The following is a 23,838-nucleotide window of genomic DNA, read 5'->3' as shown; positions in this document are numbered from 1 at the left end:
TACCTGTGTCCATGCACGAGTACCGGTGTCCGGCTTCACTATGCTTCCTGTGATGTCACAGGAAGCAGGAAGCTGGATGAAGACACGGTACTCGTGCATGGACCCAGGTAATGACAGCTCGCTCCGCTCGCTGCGCACTCTGCTAATGGGGGACACGGGGGCAGGTCTCAAGGGAAGGAGGGAGGGAGGTAGTAATGATATGGCCGCATACCGCATACCACGCGCGGCTGGCGCCTCGATCATTTTTTTTTTGTGCAGTGGCACCCATCCTCCCCAGAGTCCCCACCCACGGGCACCCTTACCCTCCTCCCCACCCACGGGCAGGGTGTATGAGGGTATATTATATATATATATATATATATATATATATATATATATATATATATATATGGTAGGCGTGTGTAGGGGTGTGGTTAGGGGTGTGGCCAGTGTCCCGGTTTCTTAGTTTAAAATGTTGGGAGGTATGCTTACTCTTTAGGGACAGTCCCACAGCCACAGGTCACAAGTAGATCTGCCTGCTTACTAGTGACCAGCCGCTCACCCAGGAGGAAGCAGGGACCAGGAGAACACCTAGGCGAAGAGAGCCCGGAAAGCCGACTCCTCCACTGACAGCCTGCAGTACCGCTAGTACAGGACAGCAGGTGTCATCACGCGGTGGTGCAGTACCGTTACAGGACAGCAGGTGTCATCATGCAGTGGTGACGTGATGATTACTTAACGTCTGATGCAGGCAGCCCAGGAGGAGTCAAGGAAGGTGATCGCGCTGGTAATCTTCTTCCATTTGGCTGCACCGAGCGTCACCAGCTCCCTAGCGGTTATGTCCTTCTGCCTGCGCCCCCCTTCTTCTACTTGCCGGTCTGTGCCCAGGGCGGTCGCCCTGCCCGCACTGACCAAGAAACAGCCCTGGTCAGGGAGGAGCTGGGGCCAGCCAATCATTCACTGTGATCACTTAACTAGCGACCATTTTGCCAATTCCAACATTCGCATTTGTGGCGTATCATGGCGCAATTGTGGCAAAATCCCAGTAGTGGTAAATAATTGAAGGAATCATGGTTGCATTACAGTACGTGGGCTTCCTATTTGAGAAGTACCCTTAGGCACTGGAAAGAGGATGGGGCGGAGCTAGTGTTAGGAATTAGGAGGTGGAGGTTAACTTTAGGCACTAGGTGGGGAGGGGTTCAAGCGAGAATGGGTGAGTATAGTAAAATATCAGTAATATAAATTACCAATATCTTTTACTAGCGGCACCATCCGGCACTCAATTTGCAACCTGTAATGTGTGAGCCTCTGTGGTCCATCTAACTTGTATCAGCATTAAAATCCTGATAGTATTACCTCCACAATCCGAGTGATAAAGGCCAAATTCCTGCGGATCTGGAACAGCCTGACGGCGCTGGGCGGGGCCTGACCCCCTTTGCGGGAGGTGCCGTCTTTGTATATGATCAGCGGCTTGTCTTTAAACAGGCTCAGTAAATGTGGCGGCTCCTTTCCCTGAGTCACCCTGACCTGTAAGAGAAAAGAATTAATGTGTAACACAAACCGCAAACTCCACCCACAGCTCCACCCACAGTCACCCTGACCTGTAAGAGAAAATAATTCATGTGTGACACAAAATAACTCCACCCACAGTTCCACCCACAGTCACCCTGACCTGTAAGGGAAAAGAATTAATGTGTAACACAAACCACAAACTCCACCCACTGCTCCACCCACATTCACCCTGACCTGTAAGAGAAAAGAATTCATGTGTAGCACAAAACACAAACTCCACCCACATCTCCACCCACTGCTCCACCCAAAGTCACGCTGACCTGTAAGAGAAAAGAATTCACGTGTGACACAAACTACATACTAAACTTACAACTCCAACCAGAGCACCGCCCACCACTACATCAATAGCTCCAACCACCGCCCTACCCACAGCCCTGCCCACCACTCCACCCAATGCTCCACTCACAGCTCCACCCACCACTCCACCCACTACCCCACCCACCGAACCACATACAGTCACCCGAAAACTGAGAAAACATATTAAAAAGATGAAGATCACAGATTAAACTATCCCAAGAAAGTGTATCCTCCTGAAAAGGTTCATATCAATTGTGTTTAAAGGAAAACTGAACTAAGAGGCATATGGAGGCTGCCAAATGTATTTCCTTTTAAGCAATACCAGTTGCCCTGCTGATCTATTTGGCAGCAGTAGTGGCTGAATCACACCAAAAACAAGCATGCAGCCAATCTTGTCAGATCTCACAAAGTCAGAAACACCTGATCTGCTGCATGCTTGTTCAGGGTCTGTGGCTAATAGAATTAGAGGCAGAGGATCAGCGGGGCTGCCAGGCAACTGGTATTGCTTAAAGGGAAGTAAATATGGCAGCCTTCATATCTCTCTCCTCTCACTTTAGGTGAGCTTTAGTAGGTATTATAGGAGGCATGCTTTGCAGATACGTTTTTGTTGAAGTATTTCCAGCCTTTGCAATGAGTTTCCATTTCACCGAACATCTTTAAAGTGTGAGGCTTACAACAATGCTTGTCATATAAGAAGATTGCAGCCTCCGCACAGAGCGAGCGTTCTGCCACACAAAGGCCCGATGGGAGTCTGTCCTTCTGAGATCTCAGTAACCATGGAAAATAGATTGCCACCTCTCCAGCCTGCTGCATGTAACCACAGAGCCTTTCATAGCAGCGGCCTGTCACCGCGGCCTGTCACTGCGGCCTGTCACCGCGGCCTGTCACTGCGGCCGTGATAGGGGGAAAGATAACCGGCAATTTTTACCGCTCTATCCATCATTGCCCAGAATAGTCAGACAATGAGAGTACAGCGGCTACTGTCTCCATACATCTCCAACTGCAGGGAAAATATATATCACAGCCATCATCTATGACTATAGTGTGTATCCATGTATTGCTGTATAAAAAATATCTGCAGTATTTACTGGAAGTTATCCAGCTCTACTATCTATCTACCGCATATAGGACTGTGTAGAACTCACATTATACCGCTGCTCTCCAGTATCCAGGCTTTGTATTGAGCGTGACTTGCTGGTGTCATGTGTGCTGCTGCCAAGGCTTACATTCGGGGGATGTCTTATATTTCAAGCATGCTAGGAATTCCTGCTAGGGCTTATTCTCAGGGGATGTCTTACTTTAGGGGAAACACGGTATCGATCTACCTATCTATCTACAGTATCTATCTATCTATCTATCTATCTATCTATCTATCTATCTATCTGTGCCCAATAATTACTCGATATTGTAGATTGATCAACCTTCTGATTATCATGACGCAACATGGCCGCTCGATCGATCTTTTGATCAGTTTCCGGCCAAAAAGAGTGGATGGCAAAAAATCTTGGTCACAAGAGTTTGATTACGTGTACAGTGGTAACGGGTTTCAATATCCTGACAACCCACAGACCCAATGGACCCCTGGCCGGTGTCCCCCCAATGTGTATATATTTGTGCGTGTGAGCCCCCCCCCCCCAGCACCCCCGTGCAGTGTTAAAGGCTCACCCATATGCCGGAGCAGTTCCTGGCCAGTGTCTGGCGTCACCGCGAGGGCCTGTTCCATGTGACACTGGCACACGCTGTGACGTCACTTATTCACCAGTTCCCAGGGAACAGGCGCTTGCAGTCAGCCCATGAGGCGGGGTGAGGCAGGTTCCTCAGGCGGCGGAAGTGGGGGGGTGATGCCCGCTTGGCCATAAGTGGGGGGCCGCTAAGCTGGAGGGGGTGAAAACGAGGAAGGGGAAGCAGCAGGCACAGTGGTGGGGAGGCGGTCAGACCTCCCTTCCTCACCTAGGGCTCACCATCCAGCTATTTGCGCAGCATTTAATTACTGTCAGGCAGCAGGGGAAGCAATGACTCGCCTATGTCCGCGATCCATCGCTGCTGCGTTCCACCACTCGCATCACTTCTTGCTGCTCCCCCTTCCTGGCTGCCACCCCCTCCAGGCTACCTATACTGGGGGCAATTATACTACCTATAGGGGGGAGGGTCAGCATCTTCACAAGTTTGCCTCAGGCGGCAAAAAAGTCTAGAACGGCCCTGCTTGCGGTGACGGCGAACCACAGAGGAGGCCGGGAGTTGCGTCACCAGAGAGGTGAGCTTTTAACACGGTACACGGGGGTAGGGGGTCTACATATACACTTTGGGGACGGCCCCGCAGGAGGCGGCGTTAGGACAATTTCCTATTGAAAATCGCTGTGCTCAGTTTGGCCACGCAATAGATCCCTCCCTGATCAGGGATCTGTCTAATGGTCAATCTGGCCATACACCTATCTAGCCATCAATTATAGGTAAACTGCTCAAAAAGAAGGCTGTGATTTCCTACGTTTTTCTGCCCCTCCTATTCTGCATTTTGCAATTTTTTTAGGTTTTGCCAGTGCTGGTCGTAATGGAAGAATCTACGCTTACGGATCATTACGCGTAATTTTACGCTATTATCGAAATTTATTTACGAAATTATCTACGGTTCATCACTGTAATTACGCGCTAACTTACGCAGTTACGCGTAAGGATACCGTAATGTAGGCGCTTACACTACGATGTTACGCGTAGTGCCGTAATACCCATTAATGCGTATTTTTTGACGCATACGGACGATGTGTACGCAATAGCCGTCAATGTGACAGCTATTGCATACACATCATTCGTATGCATCAAAACGTACGCTTATATACTGAAGGGCGAGAGAAGATACTATTGGTTGCTTTGGATGTTGACTGATTGGCTACTCTTAGAAAAGGGGAGTTTTTACGTTAGTAATTACGCGTAAGTCTTCGTAAAATTACGCATACCTAGCAATTACGGTAGACACTGTAATTACGATACCACTTAACTCCTTACGCGTAAATAATTACGCGTAAGACCGTAAGTTACGCGTAGCGCTTCCGCATAAATTTACATTGAATGTACCGCCTTAAATTACGAGGCGTAATTACGTCAGTGTAATGTACGCCTACACTGGGGGGCAGCTACCTAATCTAACCTACACTGGGGGGCAGCTACCTATCTAACCTATACTGGGGGCACTTATCTAACCTGTATTGGGGGCACCTACCTAGCTAGCCTATACAGGTGGCAACTATACTGGCTACCTATATTGCAGGCACCTACCTAAATAACCTATACTGGGGGCACCTACCTATCTAACCTATGCTGGGGGCAACTGTTCTGGCTACCTATATTAGAGGAACCCACCTAGCTACCCTTTACTGGGGCACCTACCTATCTAACTTATACCGGGGGCGCCTGCCTATCTAACCTATACTGGGGGCAACTATACTGGCTACCTATACTGGAGGCACCTACCTGGCTAACCTATAGTGGGGGCAACTATAATGGCTCACCTATGCCTGGCTACCTATACTGGGCTACCTATACTTGGGGGACCTATACTAAGTGCAACTAGACCTGGCTAACCTATACTGCGGGCACCCATACCTTGCTCGGGGGGGGGGGGGGGGGGGGGGGGCGCAATTTTTACACCCTCGCCCTGGGTGCATTTTATCCTAGAAACTGCACTGAGCTCAGTACACATATGTACCCCACATACACACTCGGTAGCGAGGACACGTATGTACCCCACATGTATACACACGTGGCAGTGAGGACACACTGACCTGGACGGCCTGGCCCCCGAGGGATCGGTCCAGCTGTACCGTGAGGAAGGCCGATGTGGTGAGCTCGTCTCGAGTAGCCTTGGATCCTTGCCTAAACAAAATAACGTCAGTGGAAGGAAAGGGAGTCAGGACTATAATACAGAAAAGTACAAGGAAGTAAAAACGTATTTGCCCCTTTCCCAGTGTCCCCTATAACGTCATGACTTATCTGTAAAGCCTAACGGAACAAACAAATGGACAAAGCTTAAAGTGGATCCGAGATGAACTTTTACTCATTGCACAATTAGTGTTCCTTTCCTATTGTTTATAGGGCATTCCTCAAGGCAAATACTTTTTTGTTTTAATACTCTAATTCCCTATAAACTAAACAAGCCACGTCCACAGCTTTTCAGAGAGTCAGTAGCGAGGGCTCATGGGAGCTCAGTCTGGGCAGGAGAAGGGGGAGGTATTACTAGCCAGAGATTTCAGAGGCAGAGGGGAGGAGGGAAGAGGAGGGTGGATAGATTTTTTTTACAGGCTGAGTGCTCAAGATGCAGATAAACCTGCCGCTGTGTAAGTGTAACGATCGGTGTCAGCACACAGAGAGAATCTGATTATTGGTGATCTACAGTATCACCAAGAATACAGATATATACCTGATTATTGATGATCTGAGGAATCACCAATAATACAAGTATAACTAGCCTCTGGACACCTCTGTAGTGTGAGTGTTTGGTGCAACAGTAATGACTTTGAGGGGGACCACCTGAGGAGCAGGTGGTCCTTGGCCGTATGAGAAATACCTCCCTCTGGGAACTGCGAAGACCTTCCAGCAGCCTGAGACATCCAAAGGGGTGGAGCCCCAGGCTGAATAGCAGGAAGGACCTGTGACTGAGTGACACCTGGAAGGTGGGTGTCACAAGCAGGTCTGGAGACTAATCTCTCAATGGAGAGGAATAGCTCTCAAGGTCGGGCAAGCCAGGTCGGCAACACACGGGCAGATAAGGTACAGAGACAGAAGGCTGATTCGGTATCCAAGGGCAGGCAGGGTTGGCAACAGGTAATCAGATATGCGTAAGTACCGAATCAGAAAGCAGAGGGATAGTCAGGAATGCAATAGGTCATAACAGATATCAAACAATGCCTAGTCTTGGGTGTGAGGTCCGTGGTCTCAACACCCTGGAACTAGTCTGAAGTATAATATGATGGTACACAGTATCCCTAGTCTTGGGTGTGAGGTCCGTGGTCTCAACACCCTGGAACTAGTCTGAAGTATAACACAATGATAACACAGAATCCCTAGTCTTGGGTGTGAGGTCCGTGGTCTCAACACCTTGGAACTAGTCTGAAGTATAACACAGTGATAACACAGAATCCCTAGTCTTGGGTGTGAGGTCCGTGGTCTCAACACCCTGGAACTAGTCTGAAGTATAACACAATGATAACACAGAATCCCTAGTCTTGGGTGTGAGGTCCGTGGTCTCAACACCCTGGAACTAGTCTGAAGTATAACACAATGATAACACAGAATCCCTAGTCTTGGGTGTGAGGTCCGTGGTCTCAACACCCTGGAACTAGTCTGAAGTATAACACAATGATAACAGAGAAGTAATCTGGCTCAGTGTGAATTCCCAGGTCCACCTGGTTCTAACACACTGTGGGATCTGACTATGGTCTGAGTGCTTCCACGTAAGTGTTCGCAACGGCAGACAACTTGAGACTGGCCAGCAGTAACTATACATAGAGTGGCGCTCCCCGGTGCCACCCATCACCGATCAACCAATAGCCACTTGCTCTGAGATCAGCTGACCAACCTGGTCAGCTGATCCCTCCTCGTTTGTCATAAAGGTTCTGCCTCTCAGTGCGCGCGCGCGTATTCCTCAACCTGTGTGAACTAACAGGCCCAGCCACCTCAGACGCATGCTGCTGCGTGCAAACCGCCGCGCTGGACGCGGAATCAGCCGCCTTGCTGCCAGTACACGCGGCGGCTTTTCCGCAACCTATTACAGTAATGTTTACAAACAACATGGCTGCTGTCATTGTATCACAGGGAAGAAATAATCATATTCTATTAAAGCTGTTTGCAGCTAGATTTGCTGTGTAAACTATCTAAACTTTAGATAAGATATATAGACAAGTTACTTGTTATAGTTTGTTTTTCATCTCGGATCCGCTTTAAGGTGCCCATACACAGAGGCGTAGCTATGGGTGCGCAAGGGGGAACACATGTCCCCGGGCGCAGCACAGTAAGGGGGCGCAGAGCATGGCCACCACACCCCCAAGTGAGTAAGAGGCATGCCTGAAGTGCCCCTGCTTCTCTCCCTTCCTCTGCAGAGGAATGCAGAAGTGTTAACCGCAGCAGAACAACCCCCATCTAGCTATCTAAACAGCATTTGTATATTTGGCTCCACCCATGACCACACCCACATTCTGATGTGTGGCCACGCCCAATTTGTCAAGAGGGGGGGGGGGCGCAAAAACTGTCTTTGTCCCCGGGCACTGAAAAGCCTAGCTACGCCTCTGCCCATACATCTAGCGTAGATGGGCAAATCGACCAAGAGACCAATCTCTCTCTAATCGAATCTGATAAGAGAGAGATCTGTTGCCTGTCCATACACCCGCAGGCCGATTCCTGATCAATTTTATGCTGAAATCAATCCGGAATCGGCCTTGTGACACTGCATCCGCCGCCTACGCTAGAGCTCCAATCTATGAAATATTGACCCTTTTTATCTCTTCCCTGCTATATGAAGCCATTTACTGACAGGAAAGTGTTTTATGACTGTAATTACTCTTCAGTGAGGGTTTTGCTATAGTTTGACCCAGTCAGAAAAAAGTACCACAGCCTAGTTATTAGTGTGCTAGGCACTGTACATGCACATGTCTATCTCATCATGTCACACGTCACTTCGGGTATCCTTTAAGATCTTTCCATCTTGTCAGTTTCCTGTCCTCCTGTCAGAGGGTCCTATTTTTCTACACTGTTAATGAATGTATATATTCGATAGGTCCTATTTTTCGGATAGTCCTTGCTTGGCATGCGGCGGAAGTACTCACCAGGTATAGATGATCTGTCCTTTGGGGTAAGTGTACAGGATGATGTAACAGTCCCCCCCATAGAACTGTCCATATGTGCCAGGATCTACGGGGATACGTCCGTTGCTCTCCACACGCCAGATCTAAAGGAAACGAGAGGAAGCAATGAGGACACATAGTGGTAAATGTCCGCACATTACACCTGGGCGCTATGACAGTGCCACTCCTGCTGGGGGCAGTGTGAAGGGCATCCGCTATGCAGGCAGCACTGTGTACAGAAATTGGCGACAATACACTAAGCTCAACTCCTGTTTTTAATAACGATTCTGTGCTGTTTTTACTGTTATCGCCGTGATGATAAAGCACATAGTATTCACTAAGCAATTTACCTCAGGCAAACCTTAAAATAAGGATTCTGTCTTTAAGTTAAGGAGATTTCTGTTAAGGTTTCAATCCTTAAAATATCAACATAATTCAAAAGTTAAAGGCAGGATGTTAATTCACAGAGAGGAATGCAAGCGTAAAGTATGTGAGGAGTTATCACCTGGCCTGAGCAGTCGTTAAGTGGAGTGTTACTACAGAGTGCAATATAAAGTGAAGTATTCTGAGCTGTCTGCTTTATATCTCACTAGATTATGCAGAAGGGGACTCTGCAAAGAGATAACTATACACAGCAGGCACACAGAGAGGTAGAGAGAGACACCAAGAATATTCCCATAACCAAAAAGTGGTTGGAGACAAATTTCAATGGAAAAATCTAAACGGCAGCCATTCTTACACTGTTAATGGCAGGGTTCTCACACGTTGCACAGTTGGTCACTGGGTGACTGGGATTAATATTCAGAAAAGTGGGTGGAGCCTACAAAAGCTAATCAAAATTCACCTATTGATTTTCAAGGGGAATGTTTAATTGCTGCCATTCTTGCACAAGCCTCAAACCTGGTACAGTTGGTCATTGGGTAACTGGGGTTCAAATTCAGAAAACAGGGTGGAGCCACAAACAGCCAATCAGATTTGTTTCATTTAAATGCAAATGATTGATGTTAAAGACCGCAAAGCTCATAAACATGGTCATTGAGTAATTGAGTGTTTGTGTGTTAGGGTTAGAAAAAGTGGGCACAGTGAACACCAGTCAAATACATACACAGGCAACGCCGGGTCATCAGTGGGCGGAGACAAATACAAATTTCACTGGGAAAAGGTAAACTGCAGCTATTCTTACACTGTTAATGGCAGGGTTCTCAAACTTTGCACAGTTGGTCACTGGGTGACTGGAATTAATATTCAGAAAAATGACTGGAGCCTACAAATGTCAATCAAAATTCACCTATCTATTTTCAAGGGGAATATTTCACTGCTGCCATTCTTGCACTGATAATGGCACAAGCCTCAAACTTGGTACAGTTGGTCACTGTGTGACTAGGGTGCAAATTCAGAAAAGAGGGTGGAGCCATAGTCAATCAGATTTGTTTCATTTCAATGCAAATTGTTGAGGCCACAAAGCTCACAAACTAGGTCATTGAGTAATTGTGTGTTAGGGTTAGAAAAAGTGGGCGGAGGCAACACCAGCCAAATACATAACCGGGCAATGCCGGGCCATCAGCTAGTATGTTAATAAGGCAAGCTTATTTAGTAATTTAACACTTAAAATACTGATTGAAGTGTGGTGATAAGTTATCACTTGCCTTATTATCACCAGCATGATCTTACTGAATTATGGCCATTGCTGTCTGTATACCTGGGTATTCTGCTCTATACATACAGTGGTAGGTCAACATTTTCACCATAGTGGTCCTTTAAGAACTATTTCACAACAGCGATCATAAAGGAGAACAAATCTTCACACACCTCCACTTTCCCCGACCCGTTGTCCACCATGTTGTGCTGAGCTGCCATTTCTGGAGATTCGTGAAGCTTGGATGCGTCAAAATCCACCTGCTGGATGCGAGCGATTCTCTCGGTGACATAAACCTTCCCGAAGCCGTCGCTCTGGTCCTTGTCTCTCCAGTCTTTGAAGAACTGCTTGAAGATCGGCGTCTCACCGTCTTCCGGAATAACTTGAATCTGGAAAAGCCAAGCGCGTTCAGGAAATGTGGTTTAAAAGGGGCAACACACAGGGGGGAATGATAGAGGCTGGTACAATCTAGAACACATCTAGAACCAGGCCCGGATTTACATCACAGGAGCTTATAGGCAAAGAAGTCCTGGCACCCTAGACTCCGCCCTCCATGCATGCAGGCCCGGATTTACATCACAGGAGCCTATAGGCACAGATGTCCTGGCACCCTAAACTCCGCCCTCCATGCATGCAGGCCAGGATTTACATCACAGGAGCCTATAGGCACAGAAGTCCTGGCACCCTAGACTCCGCCCTCCATGCATGCAGGCCTGGATTTACATCACAGGAGCCTATAGGCACAGATGTCCTGGCACCCTAAACTCCGCCCTCCATGCATGCAGGCCAGGATTTACATCACAGGAGCCTATAGGCACAGAAGTCCTGGCACCCTAGACTCCGCCCTCCATAAATCTAAAAACATCTGTTGAATCGCACCACACGTGTGCTGGCTCAGCTGTCACTTCTCCCTTACTTCCCTTGCCTGTCATAGGTAGCTACAGGTACCCCCAAGTATTAGGTAGCTAAATGTGCCCCCAACTAAAGGGAGATCTGGTCAGTGGAATGCCGAAACTCGGGGTAAATTACCTCTCATTAACACTCTGTTAGGGACTCTGCAAAGGTAAGGCAGGAGAGAGGCACTTATGGAGGGAGTGAGACGCCTTTACATCATCAGGCGCCTGTAGGCATGAGCCTACAGTGCCTTATGGTAAATATGGTCCGGCCCTGTCTAGAACGGTTCTGGTACAGGTGGTCCCTTAGCTTCCTCTACTGCTATGAGTGTCTTCACATCCTGGCTTGATACTCAGTTGTGATTTTGGTGACCTGTTAAGGGGGCAACTTACAGCCCTGTTCTGAGGGCTGGAATGGGGTCTTAGCTTGTCCGTTGACCATTTGCAGCAGCCAGGACAGGAGATGGGCCTCCTTGGCTCAGTGTCCTAACTACAGCACTGGCAAAGTCAGTGAGTCAGTGAATTATTCCAGGGGAAGCTCACATGGCACCCTAACAGGCTAAGGTAACCCACACACCCTCAATAATGTAACCAGCAAAACAAAACAATGAAGACCACCATATGCTCAGGATTATTCCATGCATTGTGCATTGGCAAAAACAAGAGTTTGTTAGCCAAGCACAATGTTTTGGGTTTGCAGCCCATTGTAAAGAAGCCACTCTCCTTACAATCTAAAAAGGAGTATTAGAGGAGGAGAGGAGTTTGTGAGAAGTCTTGTATGCGGGAATCTGAGGAGGTAATTCTAGTGGAGGACAGAAGAAGGCCATGTACAGAGTGGAGGTTGCTATTGGGGAGCTATTAGGAATTAAGTGAGTAGCTTCATGAAGGAGAAAGATTGTTTAGAGACGTTTCAGGCTAAGGTTAGGTGCTTGGAGCTGATCTTCTGGGGAATAGGTATCCAGAGAGGGCAGAGAGGAGAAGCAGTTGTGGAGCGAGGAGAAATATGAATGAGCTGGGCAGCAGTCAGCAGAGTTGGGAGATGGATTGGAGGGCTGGGATTGATCTCTGAGCAGATAAAACCAAAGGCCAACATGTCACCATCCTTCCTCCCGACTCTCACAAGTCTGATACTATGTCAGGACAACAGGTGGGGGCGAGGCTTAATGTGGCATGGGTGGGGCTATGATCTTTTTACATCCACATGGCTATAAATTAGAAGTGGGTGGGGTGTGGCTGTACTCCTGTACCAGGAAGTAATCATAGAAAATAACAGTGAGAAAAATTGATCTTGGCAACCTTATTATTCAAAACGAACATTGTCGGGCAGCAGTTAAGGATGAATACAATTCAGTGTTACCAGCAGCAAATACTGATTCTAGTGTGATCCAGGTCTGTTTTAAGTAGACCAGCAAGTGTTTCTTAAAGCAAGAGTATCAGATAGTTACCAGCTTACATTTCAAGAATTACAGACAATCTACTACTTACAAACGCCTTACAATTTTTTATACGTACATAGTTGTCCCCTTGTACAAAATATACAATACTGTTTTTTTGTTATCACCTATTTTTTTTGTAACACATAACAGTATTGTATAAACCATCTTAAGTAGTTTAAAACAAAGGAATCTAACCTCCCCAATAAATAAAACTAAAATAGTTTATGTCCAGATCCAGAGTTCACGGAAAATAAATTATTTTTCCTTGTTTCCTATGTTTAAAACAGGACTCAAATTGCAAACAAACTCCTGGAACATAACCTGTTTGTTAGTGGGGATCACCTGTATAAAGTTCAAATTCATAAATACTGTTTAGTGTGAAGAACTCCCTAATGTTCCAAAGAGAGGTATTAGCTTTCATGGCCACTAGATGGCACTGTAGACACAGAATCCTGCAGTGAATGGATTCCTTATTGTTCCAAAGGGCGGTATTAGCTTTAGTGGCCACTAGATGGCACTGTAAACACACAGATTCGACAGACACAGCGTGCTATATTTTTTATTTATTTTTTTAAAATATCTTTCACTCAGAATTTTGTTATATCTCCAGAAAAAGTACAACATTATTCCCCTATGTGCTGAAGAGGTTGTATAAATGCGGGAACAGCTTGCTATGTCAACAAGACCAAAACTTGCTCTATGCCGTCCTTTTTTTAAAGGACAACTGTAACAAGAGAGATATGGAGGCTGCCATGCTTATTCCCTTTTAAGCTTGTGCAATGTTGGTCTATGAGAGTATTCTCACATAGGTGATAAGCTTTCTATCCAATCGCAAGCGCGGATCCTGCACCTTCCCAGAGCGTTTGTGATTTACTAGAAAATATAGCAAAATCGCTAAGCGTTTAAAAAAGTGCTTTGAAAAAGGGATTTGCTGAGTGCTTTAATTAATAAATACATTGTAGTTATCCATTTGCAGGCCAAAGAGCTCACTTCCTGATTGACATCAGGAAGTGAACAAAACATCGCTACACAAAAGCGCTTAGAAAAATGCTTTTCTAAGCGAAAATCGCTCTGAAATCACTTAGAAAAGTGCTTACAAAATCACTCAGCACTCGCGATTGCATTGGCGATTTATAATGTGAACTAGGCCTTAAAGTGAGTCTGAAGTTAAATAAAAAAAAAAAAATCAGATACTCACCAAAGGAGAGGGAAGGCTCTGGGTGTGTTCCGCCTACGGTCCCCGCTTTCCACCGTAGGCGGACAGGTTGGAGACTGCCTTTCCTGCTGCTGCCCGAGGCATCGAAAATCTTGGGAAGCCAAGTGCTCCTGAAGATGGGCGCTCCATACTGAGCATGCGCAAGCACGCTCTCTCGCACACTCACTTAGGTGAGTATCTAGGTTTTTTTTTTCTCTTGCTTTAAAGGGAACCGGTAGTGCGAACAATCCTTCAGGTTTGATACATATCTAAGCAGGAGGGAAGGTTCTGGATATTATAGAGCCCTCCAGGCCCCCGCTCTGTTCTGCAGAGGACGATGATGTCATACAGACCAGAAATTATAACTATTATCCTGTTTATTACGTCATCTTTCTTTTCCTTGCATACCTGCGTGTTCTTCGGGTAATTCATCTGCTGTATAAACTCTTCCGCTGTCTTCATTGCAGCTTTCCTCTCACTGACGTTGGCATTTTTACCTATAAGACATAAATAACAATTATCGTTCCTCTGCGCAGATCTCTGTGTGTATGGGGCTGATATTCAAAGATCACAATAAGAAATCAGGTCGTAATGACCAATGGGGTTAATTCACTAAGCGAGCTACATACAGAGCCGCACGCAGGCTACGTGCGGAAGTGCTGCATAGCGTGCGCTCCTAAATTACACGTGGTCCCTTTAATGTACTAGCCACACCCATTTATATGCACGTTCAAATAGTGCAGTTGCCTGGGGCGCCGGATTGAGTGGCAGGGAGGGGGGCGCAGGGGCGGGGGAGCGGGCATAGAGTAGTTACAACTCACCTTCCATGATCCCCATACACACTCAGCCTCTTTCTTCTTTCTGTCCCAGCGTCCATCACCTTGGTAACAGCTCCCCCTGTGGTGACGTGACTGCATGTTACCAATGCTGTTACCAGTGCGATGGATGCCTGGGACAGGAAGGAGATAGAGGCTGCATGTGTGCAGGGATCGTGGAAGATACATACGCGTAAATTCGTAAGCGTAGTTTTGAAACTTCGCCTACAAACTACGATGCGTAGACGCGAACTACGATGCGTAAATTCGCACTGACGTAGTTTCTGCTCATCCCTGTTCTGGAGTGGGCATTGGTCCTGTGTGCACATAAGTGACAGGACCATTACCCAATCCCGAACGGCCAGTATTCACTCGCTGCACACGCTGCTGTATTCTGTACTGAAAGAGGAACTGTAGTGAAAATAATGTTATTTATCTTTTTTTTTTTTTTTTTTTCTTTACAATATTAATTCAGGGCCGGGGCACACCGAGCGGCTTTTTTAACGTTTCTGCTGCAGCTTGCGGCTGCGGATACGCTTGGTCAATGTATCTCAATGGGGTGGGTCACACCAGAGCGGGAGGCGTTTTGTATAAACGCATACTCCCGGGGTGAGGCATTTTTTGGATTGCGGCGGCGTTTCTGCCTCAATGTTAAGTATAGGAAAAACACAAACCGCTCTGAAAAACGGCAGCGGTTTTTTGTTACAGAAGTTGTTCAGTAACAGCTTTACTGTAACAATATATGAAATCTACTACACCAAAAACGCTTTACAAAACCGCAAAATGCTAGGTGAAATGCTACAGAAAAATCAGAAAAAGCGTTTCAAAATCTGCTAGCATTTTGCGGATCTGCTAGCGGGTTTTGGTGTGCACCAGGCCTTATAGATTATTTATTCAGTGTTTGCCCAGTGTAAAATCTCTCCTCTCCCCGATTTACATTCTCATGTTTGTGGAATTCTTCTCAGCGAGGAGAATTCCGCATAGCCAATTTGCCTAGGCTAAAGGTAGCCATACACTGGTCGATTTGCCATCAGATTCGATCAACAGATAGATCCCTCTCTGATCGAATCTGATCAGAGAGGGATCGTATGGCTGCCTTTACTGCAAACAGATTGTGAACCGATTTCAGCCTGAAACCGTTCACAATCTGTTGTGGTGGTGCTGCTGCCGCCGCTCCCGCATACATTACCTGCTCCGCTGGCATGACTGCCCCCGGTCACGGCTGCTCCGTCTCCGCTCTGGTCTCCAGGTCCGGCATGCTTTAATTCTTCCTGCCCGGCAGGAAGTTTAAACAGTAGAGCGCCCTCTACTGTTTAAACTTCCTGCCGGGCAGGAGGAACTGAAGCATGCCGGAGACCAGAGCGGAGACGGAGCAGCGGTGACCGGGGGCAGTCACGCCAGCGGAGCAGGTAATGTATTGCCGCTCTATTGCGTCGGTCGTCAGGCACTCGAACGCCGCTAGCGACGCGCTCCCTACCCGCGGGCGATCGACGGTAATTTTCTGCACGGAGCGATCGACGGGATCGGACGAAATGGATCGAAATTCGGCGTGTAGCGCGAACGATTAGCAGCAGATTCGATCCCAGTGATTGAATCTGCTGTCGAAACAGCGGCAAATCGGGCCAGTGTATTGCCAGTTTTAGGGCTCTTACACAGTGGGACGTTGCGTTGCAGGGGACGTTAAGGTGGCAAAACGCGCCCCTAACGCAACGCATGGTGGTGATGTCGGTGGACGCTACATAGAGCAGCGTTATGCATCTCTTGGTGCACCGTTTTCGTCTCTGTACTGATAGAACGAAAATGGCGCATGCATCAAATTAAAAAAAAAGAAAAAGACATTACTGCGCATGTGCAAACAGTCTAACGCGGTGAAATAAGAGTATAACGCACAGCATGCTGCACTTTCATAGAACGTCCAGCGTTATACTGTAACGCAACGTGGGCACTGTGAACAGCCCATTGATTTGTCATTGCTGTGAGTTGGTCTGCGTTACAGGCTGCTCTAACGTCAGGCCACAACGTCCATCTGTGAAAGCAGCCTAAAGGTGCGTACACACATTCAACTTTTCCAAACAACTTGTCGTCCAACTTGTCGTTTAAACGACTTGAAGTGCAAACAACAAGTCGTTCAGACATCCTCTACACACTGACCAACAAAGCGGCTGATATGCTAATTTACCTAATTTACATGTCGTTTAACTAACTTGATAATGGGCAAAGGACTGGATAGAACGATGGACTAGATTAAACAACTGATCAAACAACGTGTTGTTTGAACATCTATTAGTCGGACAAATGACAAGTCGTTAGTACACATGTACGGACCTAACAGTCGTTTAAACGACAGTTGGTCCAATGGATCCGCTCAGCAGATCGGGCAAACCGGCTGTTATCAATCGCTCAGCGGCGCATACACACGTCTAACTTGTTGTTCAAACAACAAGTTGGAGTACAAGTTGTTTGAAAAAGTGTGTACGTACCTTTAGCATCACTGGGAGGGCAATATACAGCAATATTTAGCTATAGGAAGCGTTTCTGATGCTAAAACCAGGAACATTGCTGTAAAAGTGGGTGTACTGAATATTTTACTGCATTCTCCTGTATGTCACTACAGGGCCTCTTTACTGCATTCTACTATATGTCACTACAGGGCCTCTTTACTGCATTCTACTATATGTCACAACAGGGCCTCTTTACTGCATTCTACTATATGTCACTACAGGGCCTCTTTACTGCATTCTGCTATATGTCACTACAGAGCCTCTTTACTGCATTCTGCTATGTGTCACTACAGGGCCTCTTTACTGCATTCTACTGTATGTCACTACAGGGCCTCTTTAATGTAATACTCTATTGAATTCCTATCAGAATGGTTATATTACTGAAGCACACGTGGCTGGGAGTGTCCCCTGTGATGTCACAATACCTCTCCTTGTCCTCCCCCTCCTGGCAGCGCTGGCAGTGTGACACGGGAGAAGAAGGCAGCAGTTTATTATATAACTGGCACGCCTGGTGCTGACATTAACCACACAGGAAGTCTGACCTTTCCACACAAAGATCTTCTTGTCGGCCGCATGGTCCAGGATGAAGCACTCCTCGGAGATCAGCATGGCCTTAGAGAACGGGCTCTCCTGCGACACCACCGAGACCTTCATGGAACCGCTGGCGTCCGAGACCTGCAGGACGACAACAATAACATGTCTATAGCGCTTTTCTCCCATAGGACTCAGATTCAGTAGTTGGTAATAGGATGAAGTATTAACACAGAGGATAAAGTTATATTTCTGCACATGCCAAACTGAACAGGTGGGTTTTCAGTCTGGATTTAAAGGATATCAGAACTGAAAGCATCTGGTAACAAGTGAAGGTGTAGTGTGTAGGGGGCAGGCCCGGTCCGCCCATGATGCCAAGTGAGGCGATTTCCTCAGGCAGCAGAAGTCTGGGAACAGCACCAGGCAGGAACAGGAAGTGAAGAGAGTGCCTGGCCAGCCTATACTGGAGGTAACTGTACCTGAGTAACCTATACTGGGGGGGGGGGGGGGGGGGGTAACTGTACTACCACTGGGGGCGCCTATACCTGGCTACCTACTTATACTGAGGGTGTTTTTCTGGGGGCTCACCACAGCTATAACATGCAGTGCAAATTGTCGGGTGCTGTGCAATCATTCCAATTCGGGGGGGGGGGGGGGGGCATCCTCAAAAGTTTGCCTTCCGGCAGCAAAAAGCCCATAACCGGCCCTGGTAGGCATAATCAAATACTCACCACGCCTCTCGTTCCCCTCTGTCCTCCGGCGTTCTCCTCTGGTCAGTCCCATAATACTGGGCAACGCCAAACCCGGACATACCGCGCCGCGCATGCCCAATATGTCCATTCTACTCCCTGTGGCCGCGAGGTGATGTCACAGGACAGAAGCGCGCTCGTTCCTGCGCCCCCGGCGTGAGCACTGATAGGAGACACGGGAGGAGCGAGCGCCTTGCTGTCCTGTGACAACACTCGGCACAGCAACAGGGGAGGGGAACAGGAGGCGCAGTGAGTATTTGATTATGCCCCCCTACCCAATACAGCTTAACTTCTTGCCAGACCCATACGGCTCTGGTATCTATTAACCACTTAACATCTCAGTCGTTTTCAGCTTATGCATCCGAGCAATGTTCACCTCCCATTCATTAGCCTATAACTTTATCACTACTTATCACAATGAACTGATCTATATCTTGTTTTTTCCGCCACCAATTAGGCTTTCTTTGGGGGGTACATTTTGCTAAGAGCCACTTTACTGTAAATGCATTTTAACAGGAAGAATAAGAAAAAAAATGAAAAAAATCATTATTTGTCAGTTTTCGGCCATTATAGTTTTAAAATAATACATGCCTCCATAATTAAAACCCACGTATTGTTATTGCCCATTTGTCACGGTTATTTCACCATTTAAATTATGTCCCTATCACAATGTATCGCGACAATATTTTATTTGGAAATAAAAGAGCATTTTTCCCATTTTGCATACATCACTATTTACAAGCTTATAAAAAAAAAATAGAGAGAAATATTTCATCTTTACATAGATATTTAAAAAGTTTAGACCCTTAGGTAAATATTTATGTGTTTTTGTTTTTTTTATAGTAATGTTTTTTTTGTTTTTTTTTATTAAACATTTTATGTGGGCATTTTTGGGAGGGTGGGTTTTAAAAGTGTTTTATTTGGGGAAATATTGGTGTATTGTAATGTTTTTGGGCATTTACATGTAGTTTTACATTTTGGCCACAAGATGGCAATCTCGATTTTTTTTACATGACGTCACTCTAAGCGTACAATGTACGCTTAGAGGGACACAGCTTCAGAAAGAGCGAAGCTTCCGAGAGAAGCTGTCGCTTTTTCAGCGGGGGAGAGGAATCAATGATCGGGCTCCCCAGCCCGATACATTGATTCCGTGGCTACCGACTCCGCGGCCGGGAGCGCGCCTGTCCTCCTTGACGTTTTTATACGTCAAGGAGGACAAAGTGGTTAAACACATTTAAAGATGGAGCTGTGGTGATCTGCTGAGGTAAGGAGTTCCATAGTGTAGGAGCAGCATGACAGAAGGCTCTGTGATATTATTATTATTATTCATGTTGTACATAGCGACATCATCAACTGTGCCGTACAGAACAATCTCTGCCATACAGAAATTTCATGGAGAGGGAGTAAAGAGAACCCGTAACCTAGAATTGAACTTCATCCCAATCAGTAGCTGATACCCCATTTCCCATGAGAAATCTTTACCTTTTCTCAAACGGATCATCAGGGGGCGCTGTATGGTTAGCATGGTGGCGTAGTGGTTAGCTCTCTCGCCTTGCAGCGCTGGGTCCTTGGTTCGAATCCCAGCCAGAGCACTATCTGCAAAGAGTTTGTATGTTCTCTCCGTGTCTGCGTGGGTTTCCTCCGGCCACTACGGTTTCCTCCCACATTCCAAAAACATACGGATAAGTTAATTGGCTTCCCCTAAACTTGGCCCTAGACTACAGTACTTACACTACATAATATAGACATATGGCAATGGTAGGGATTAGATTGTGAGCTCCTTTGAGGGACAGTTAGTAACAAGATATATATATACACTGTACAGCACTGCGTAATATGTCGGCGCTTTATAAATACTAAATAATAATAATAATAATGGCTGATATTGGGGTGAAACTCCTCCCACAGTGTGATGTCAGGAACATGGTTCTGACATCACACTGGGAGCCTTGTTGCATTGTGGGAGATAGCTGTTTCCAGCTGTTTCCAACTGCCAAAAAGCAAGCAGCATCTCCTTCCAGTAACATCACCTGCCAGCAGTGTAAATGTCATCATGTGATAAATGTCAGAATGTAAATCAGGGAGAGGAAAGATTTTACAATGGGCAAACACTGACTAAATCATTTATACATAATTATTGTTGAAAGTAGTAGTGCAGCACTCTCCTTTTGCTTCCAGTAGGATGTGCCTCGGTCTGTCTGCCAGCACTGCAGAGATGTCTATACGATATGAAGAATGACCGGCAATCCGTATTCTTTGCTCTTTTATTGCATAAATAAATCAACCATCAGCAAAATATAGCCATCAGCAACGTTTCGGAGGAAGACCTCCTTTGTCAAGCAAGGCATAGTATAAATACACAAGTGACTGGCATCAATTTTTTAATCCAATATGCCTCCCTATATAAAAGTTTTTTTACCCTATTCCCACCACGCCTGGGTGGTAATACCTGCTCAAGAATCATATATCTCAATTGACTAACAGTGTGTGAGGCGTGGACAAAATGATATGCCACTGCCTGGTCCACAAGTTTTTCTCGTATAGCATGTTTGTGTGAAGAGAGTCTAACCTTCATTTTTTGTGTAGTCTGGCCAACATACACTAACCCGCAGGGGCACTTTAAAGCGTATACCACAAACATGGAGTCAGAGAGGTCTAACGTCCAATGGATGAACGGACACAGAGTTCCCTATCAGGTCCGTGAGTAACATAGACTTGAGTGATTGGGCAGTAGTGTAACTGCTCTTGATAGGCCGTTCTACCATACATGTCAGTATATAAATGATGCCAGTCACTTGTGTATTTATACTATGCCTTGCTTGACAAAGGAGGTCTTCCTCCGAAACGTTGCTGATGGCTATATTTTGCTGATGGTTGATTTATTTATGCAATAAAAGAGCAAAGAATACGGATGGTGCCGGTCATTCTTCATATCGTATACATAATTATTGTTAAAATGAAGCACTTTTTTATTACATTATTTTCACTGGGGTTCCTCTTTATAGCTGGCCACACATCTACCTTTTGCAGCCCGCTCGACCAGCCAATGCAATCATTTTATCTAATCGGATGAACATCGATGCTGTTACAAGCATGCGTGATCATTGTTTCCACTGATTTTAGGCTGAATCTGCTCAGATTCGTCGATCAGACATGCTGCAATTATCTCAGTCACAAGTGCTCAGTCACTTGCGTGGCAGTAACAGTGCTTGATATCGCAACGACCGACTAATGCAATGAATGCCACCTGCCTTACACCGCACGGGCACCGGTGGGTGAGGGGTTTGCTGAGACACATTTACATTTGAGGGGTGGTCAGGCAGGCGATGGTGTATGGACAGGCAACAGATCATTCTCTGATCACATTCAATCAGAGATAGATCTGTCTCTTGGTCGACCTGCCCATACATCGACAGACAAATTGACAAATGCAATAAACAAATACTGCATTTAAAACAAGGTTTACTAAACTACCTTCGGACTTTCCTGCTGATTTGCCAGGGTGACGTGGCTTAGCACCCAAGGCTAAACACCCAACTTTACGGCTAAGGTATGCCACCCCCAAAAACCCTTTTGCACTCTTTCCTCTCCTTAGGTAAGTATTTCATGTTGACCTGAGGTTGACCTTGGGTTGTCTTTAAGCTAATAAAAAAAATGCCTCAGCCATAAAATGCTAGCCTGAAGTCTATGTCAGTTTATTTAAGGTATCAGAAGTAAGATTTATAGTTAGCTGCTTGTTTGTCTTGGTGCTGCCTGCAGTTCCATGGAAATGAACACATGAAAATTCAATATTTGCTCCCGGTCGCTGCTCACACAAATATGCAAAGTGCTTCCTACGATACAAGCATTAAAGAGGAACTGCAGTGAAAATAATGTAATTAAAAAAAGTGATTCATGTTTACAATAATTATGTCTAAATGATTTCGTCAGTGTTTGTGCAGTGTAACATCTTTCCTCTCCCTGATTTACATTCTGACATTTATCACATGGTGACATTTTTACTGCTGGCAGGTGATGTCAGTGAAAGGAGATCTTCCACTGACATCACCTGCCAGCAGTAAAAATGTCACCATGCTGGGTCAGCTGTAAACAGCTGTTATTTCCCACAATGCAATCAGGTTCACAGACAGGAAACTGTCAGGACCATGGTCATGACATCACACTGTGGGAGGGGTTTCACCCCAATATCAGCCATACAGACCCCCCTGATGATCCGTTTGAGAAAAGGAATAGATTTCTAATGGGAAAGGGGGTATCAGCTACTGATTGGGATGAAGTTTAATTCTTGGTCACGGTTTCTCTTTAAGTTACAGAGGACTGCGGAAACTGACAGGAGACAATCTGTGTCACGCTGCAAGGGCAACATTAGTGAAAGCAGAAATGTGCTTATTTAACCTTTTCGGGATCGGCCGCCTACCCCCCCTTAAGGACCAGGCATTTTGCGCGGGAGGGGGGTGCGTGCGTTTGGGGGGGTCAGGCGGCCGGATCCCGTCTGTGGCTACCTGGATTTGTGTCCCCCCATGGTGGCCTGGCCCCCCCCTTCTGCCAGCAGCCTTCACTTACCTTCCAGGCTCCAGCGATGAGCCGCACGGGACCCTCTTCTCCGGCTGGCATTTCCGTTCTGTCTGACGATCAGTTCTGGGTCGCGGCTTGATGACGTCATCAAGCCGGGACCCAGGGCTGACGTCAGACGGAGCAGAGATGCCGGCCAGAGCGGAGGGGGGCGCCGATCGTCGCGGGAACAGCAGGGAGGTGAGTGGATCCTCTTCTTTTCCCCCCTGCCGCCGCAGCTGTCAAACTGATCACTATGATCGGACGGCGATCGTAGTGATCACGTGATCAGCAGCCATACGCGATGGCTGCTGATCACTCGGGGGAGATGTCGGCTGTCATATGACAGCTTAATCTCCCCCTCCGGGTGCGCACGATCGTGTCGGGAGCAGAAACTGCGGGCCGGCGTAGATTCTACGCCGCATCAGGCTAGAACAGCCACAAGTGCGGCGTAGAATCTAATGCACGCGGTCCCGAAAAGGTTAATAAACTTACTATAGAATGAATAACAAACTGCAGCTCTAAAGGTAGTCATATATCAGACAATATATTGGCGCGCGGGTGTTTGCGCGACCTTGTGGACAGTGCCGTGCGCAGCAGGCTATGGGGGGGGGGGGGGGGGGGGGCTGGGGTGCGGCTGCATAGCTAGCATAGTTGCCCCAGTATAGGGAGTTTAGTTGCCCCAGTATAGTGCACCAGTATAGTGCCCCAGTATAGCTAGTATAGTCCCAGTATGGATAGGTAGTGCCCCTGTATAGTGCTCAGTATGGGTAGGTAGTGCCCCAGTATAGCCAGTATAGTGCCCAGTATAGCTAGTATAGTGCCCAGATAGCTAATATAGTGCCCAGATAGC

At 46.7% G+C, this 23,838-nt stretch overlaps 1 protein-coding gene across 1 annotated transcript in view; it reads right to left on the bottom strand.

The window, feature by feature from the left end:
- The window catches only part of SCIN (scinderin), a 145,578-nt gene that overhangs the window by 29,737 nt on the left and 92,003 nt on the right, over positions 1-23,838 (bottom strand). The window contains exons 6-11 of the mRNA XM_068235087.1: positions 17,697-17,829; positions 14,247-14,335; positions 10,488-10,703; positions 8,661-8,782; positions 5,625-5,715; positions 1,336-1,506 (exon numbers count right to left, since the gene is read on the bottom strand). Coding sequence (XP_068091188.1) covers positions 1,336-1,506; positions 5,625-5,715; positions 8,661-8,782; positions 10,488-10,703; positions 14,247-14,335; positions 17,697-17,829 — 822 coding nt within the window. The remainder of the gene's footprint in view (positions 1-1,335; positions 1,507-5,624; positions 5,716-8,660; positions 8,783-10,487; positions 10,704-14,246; positions 14,336-17,696; positions 17,830-23,838) is intronic.

The sequence above is a fragment of the Hyperolius riggenbachi genome, chromosome 5, assembly GCF_040937935.1.
Source record: "Hyperolius riggenbachi isolate aHypRig1 chromosome 5, aHypRig1.pri, whole genome shotgun sequence".
In the NCBI taxonomy this organism is placed as follows: domain Eukaryota; kingdom Metazoa; phylum Chordata; class Amphibia; order Anura; family Hyperoliidae; genus Hyperolius; species Hyperolius riggenbachi.
The sequence above is the reverse complement of the archived record's forward strand: the minus strand, read 5'-3'. Positions and strand labels throughout refer to the sequence as shown.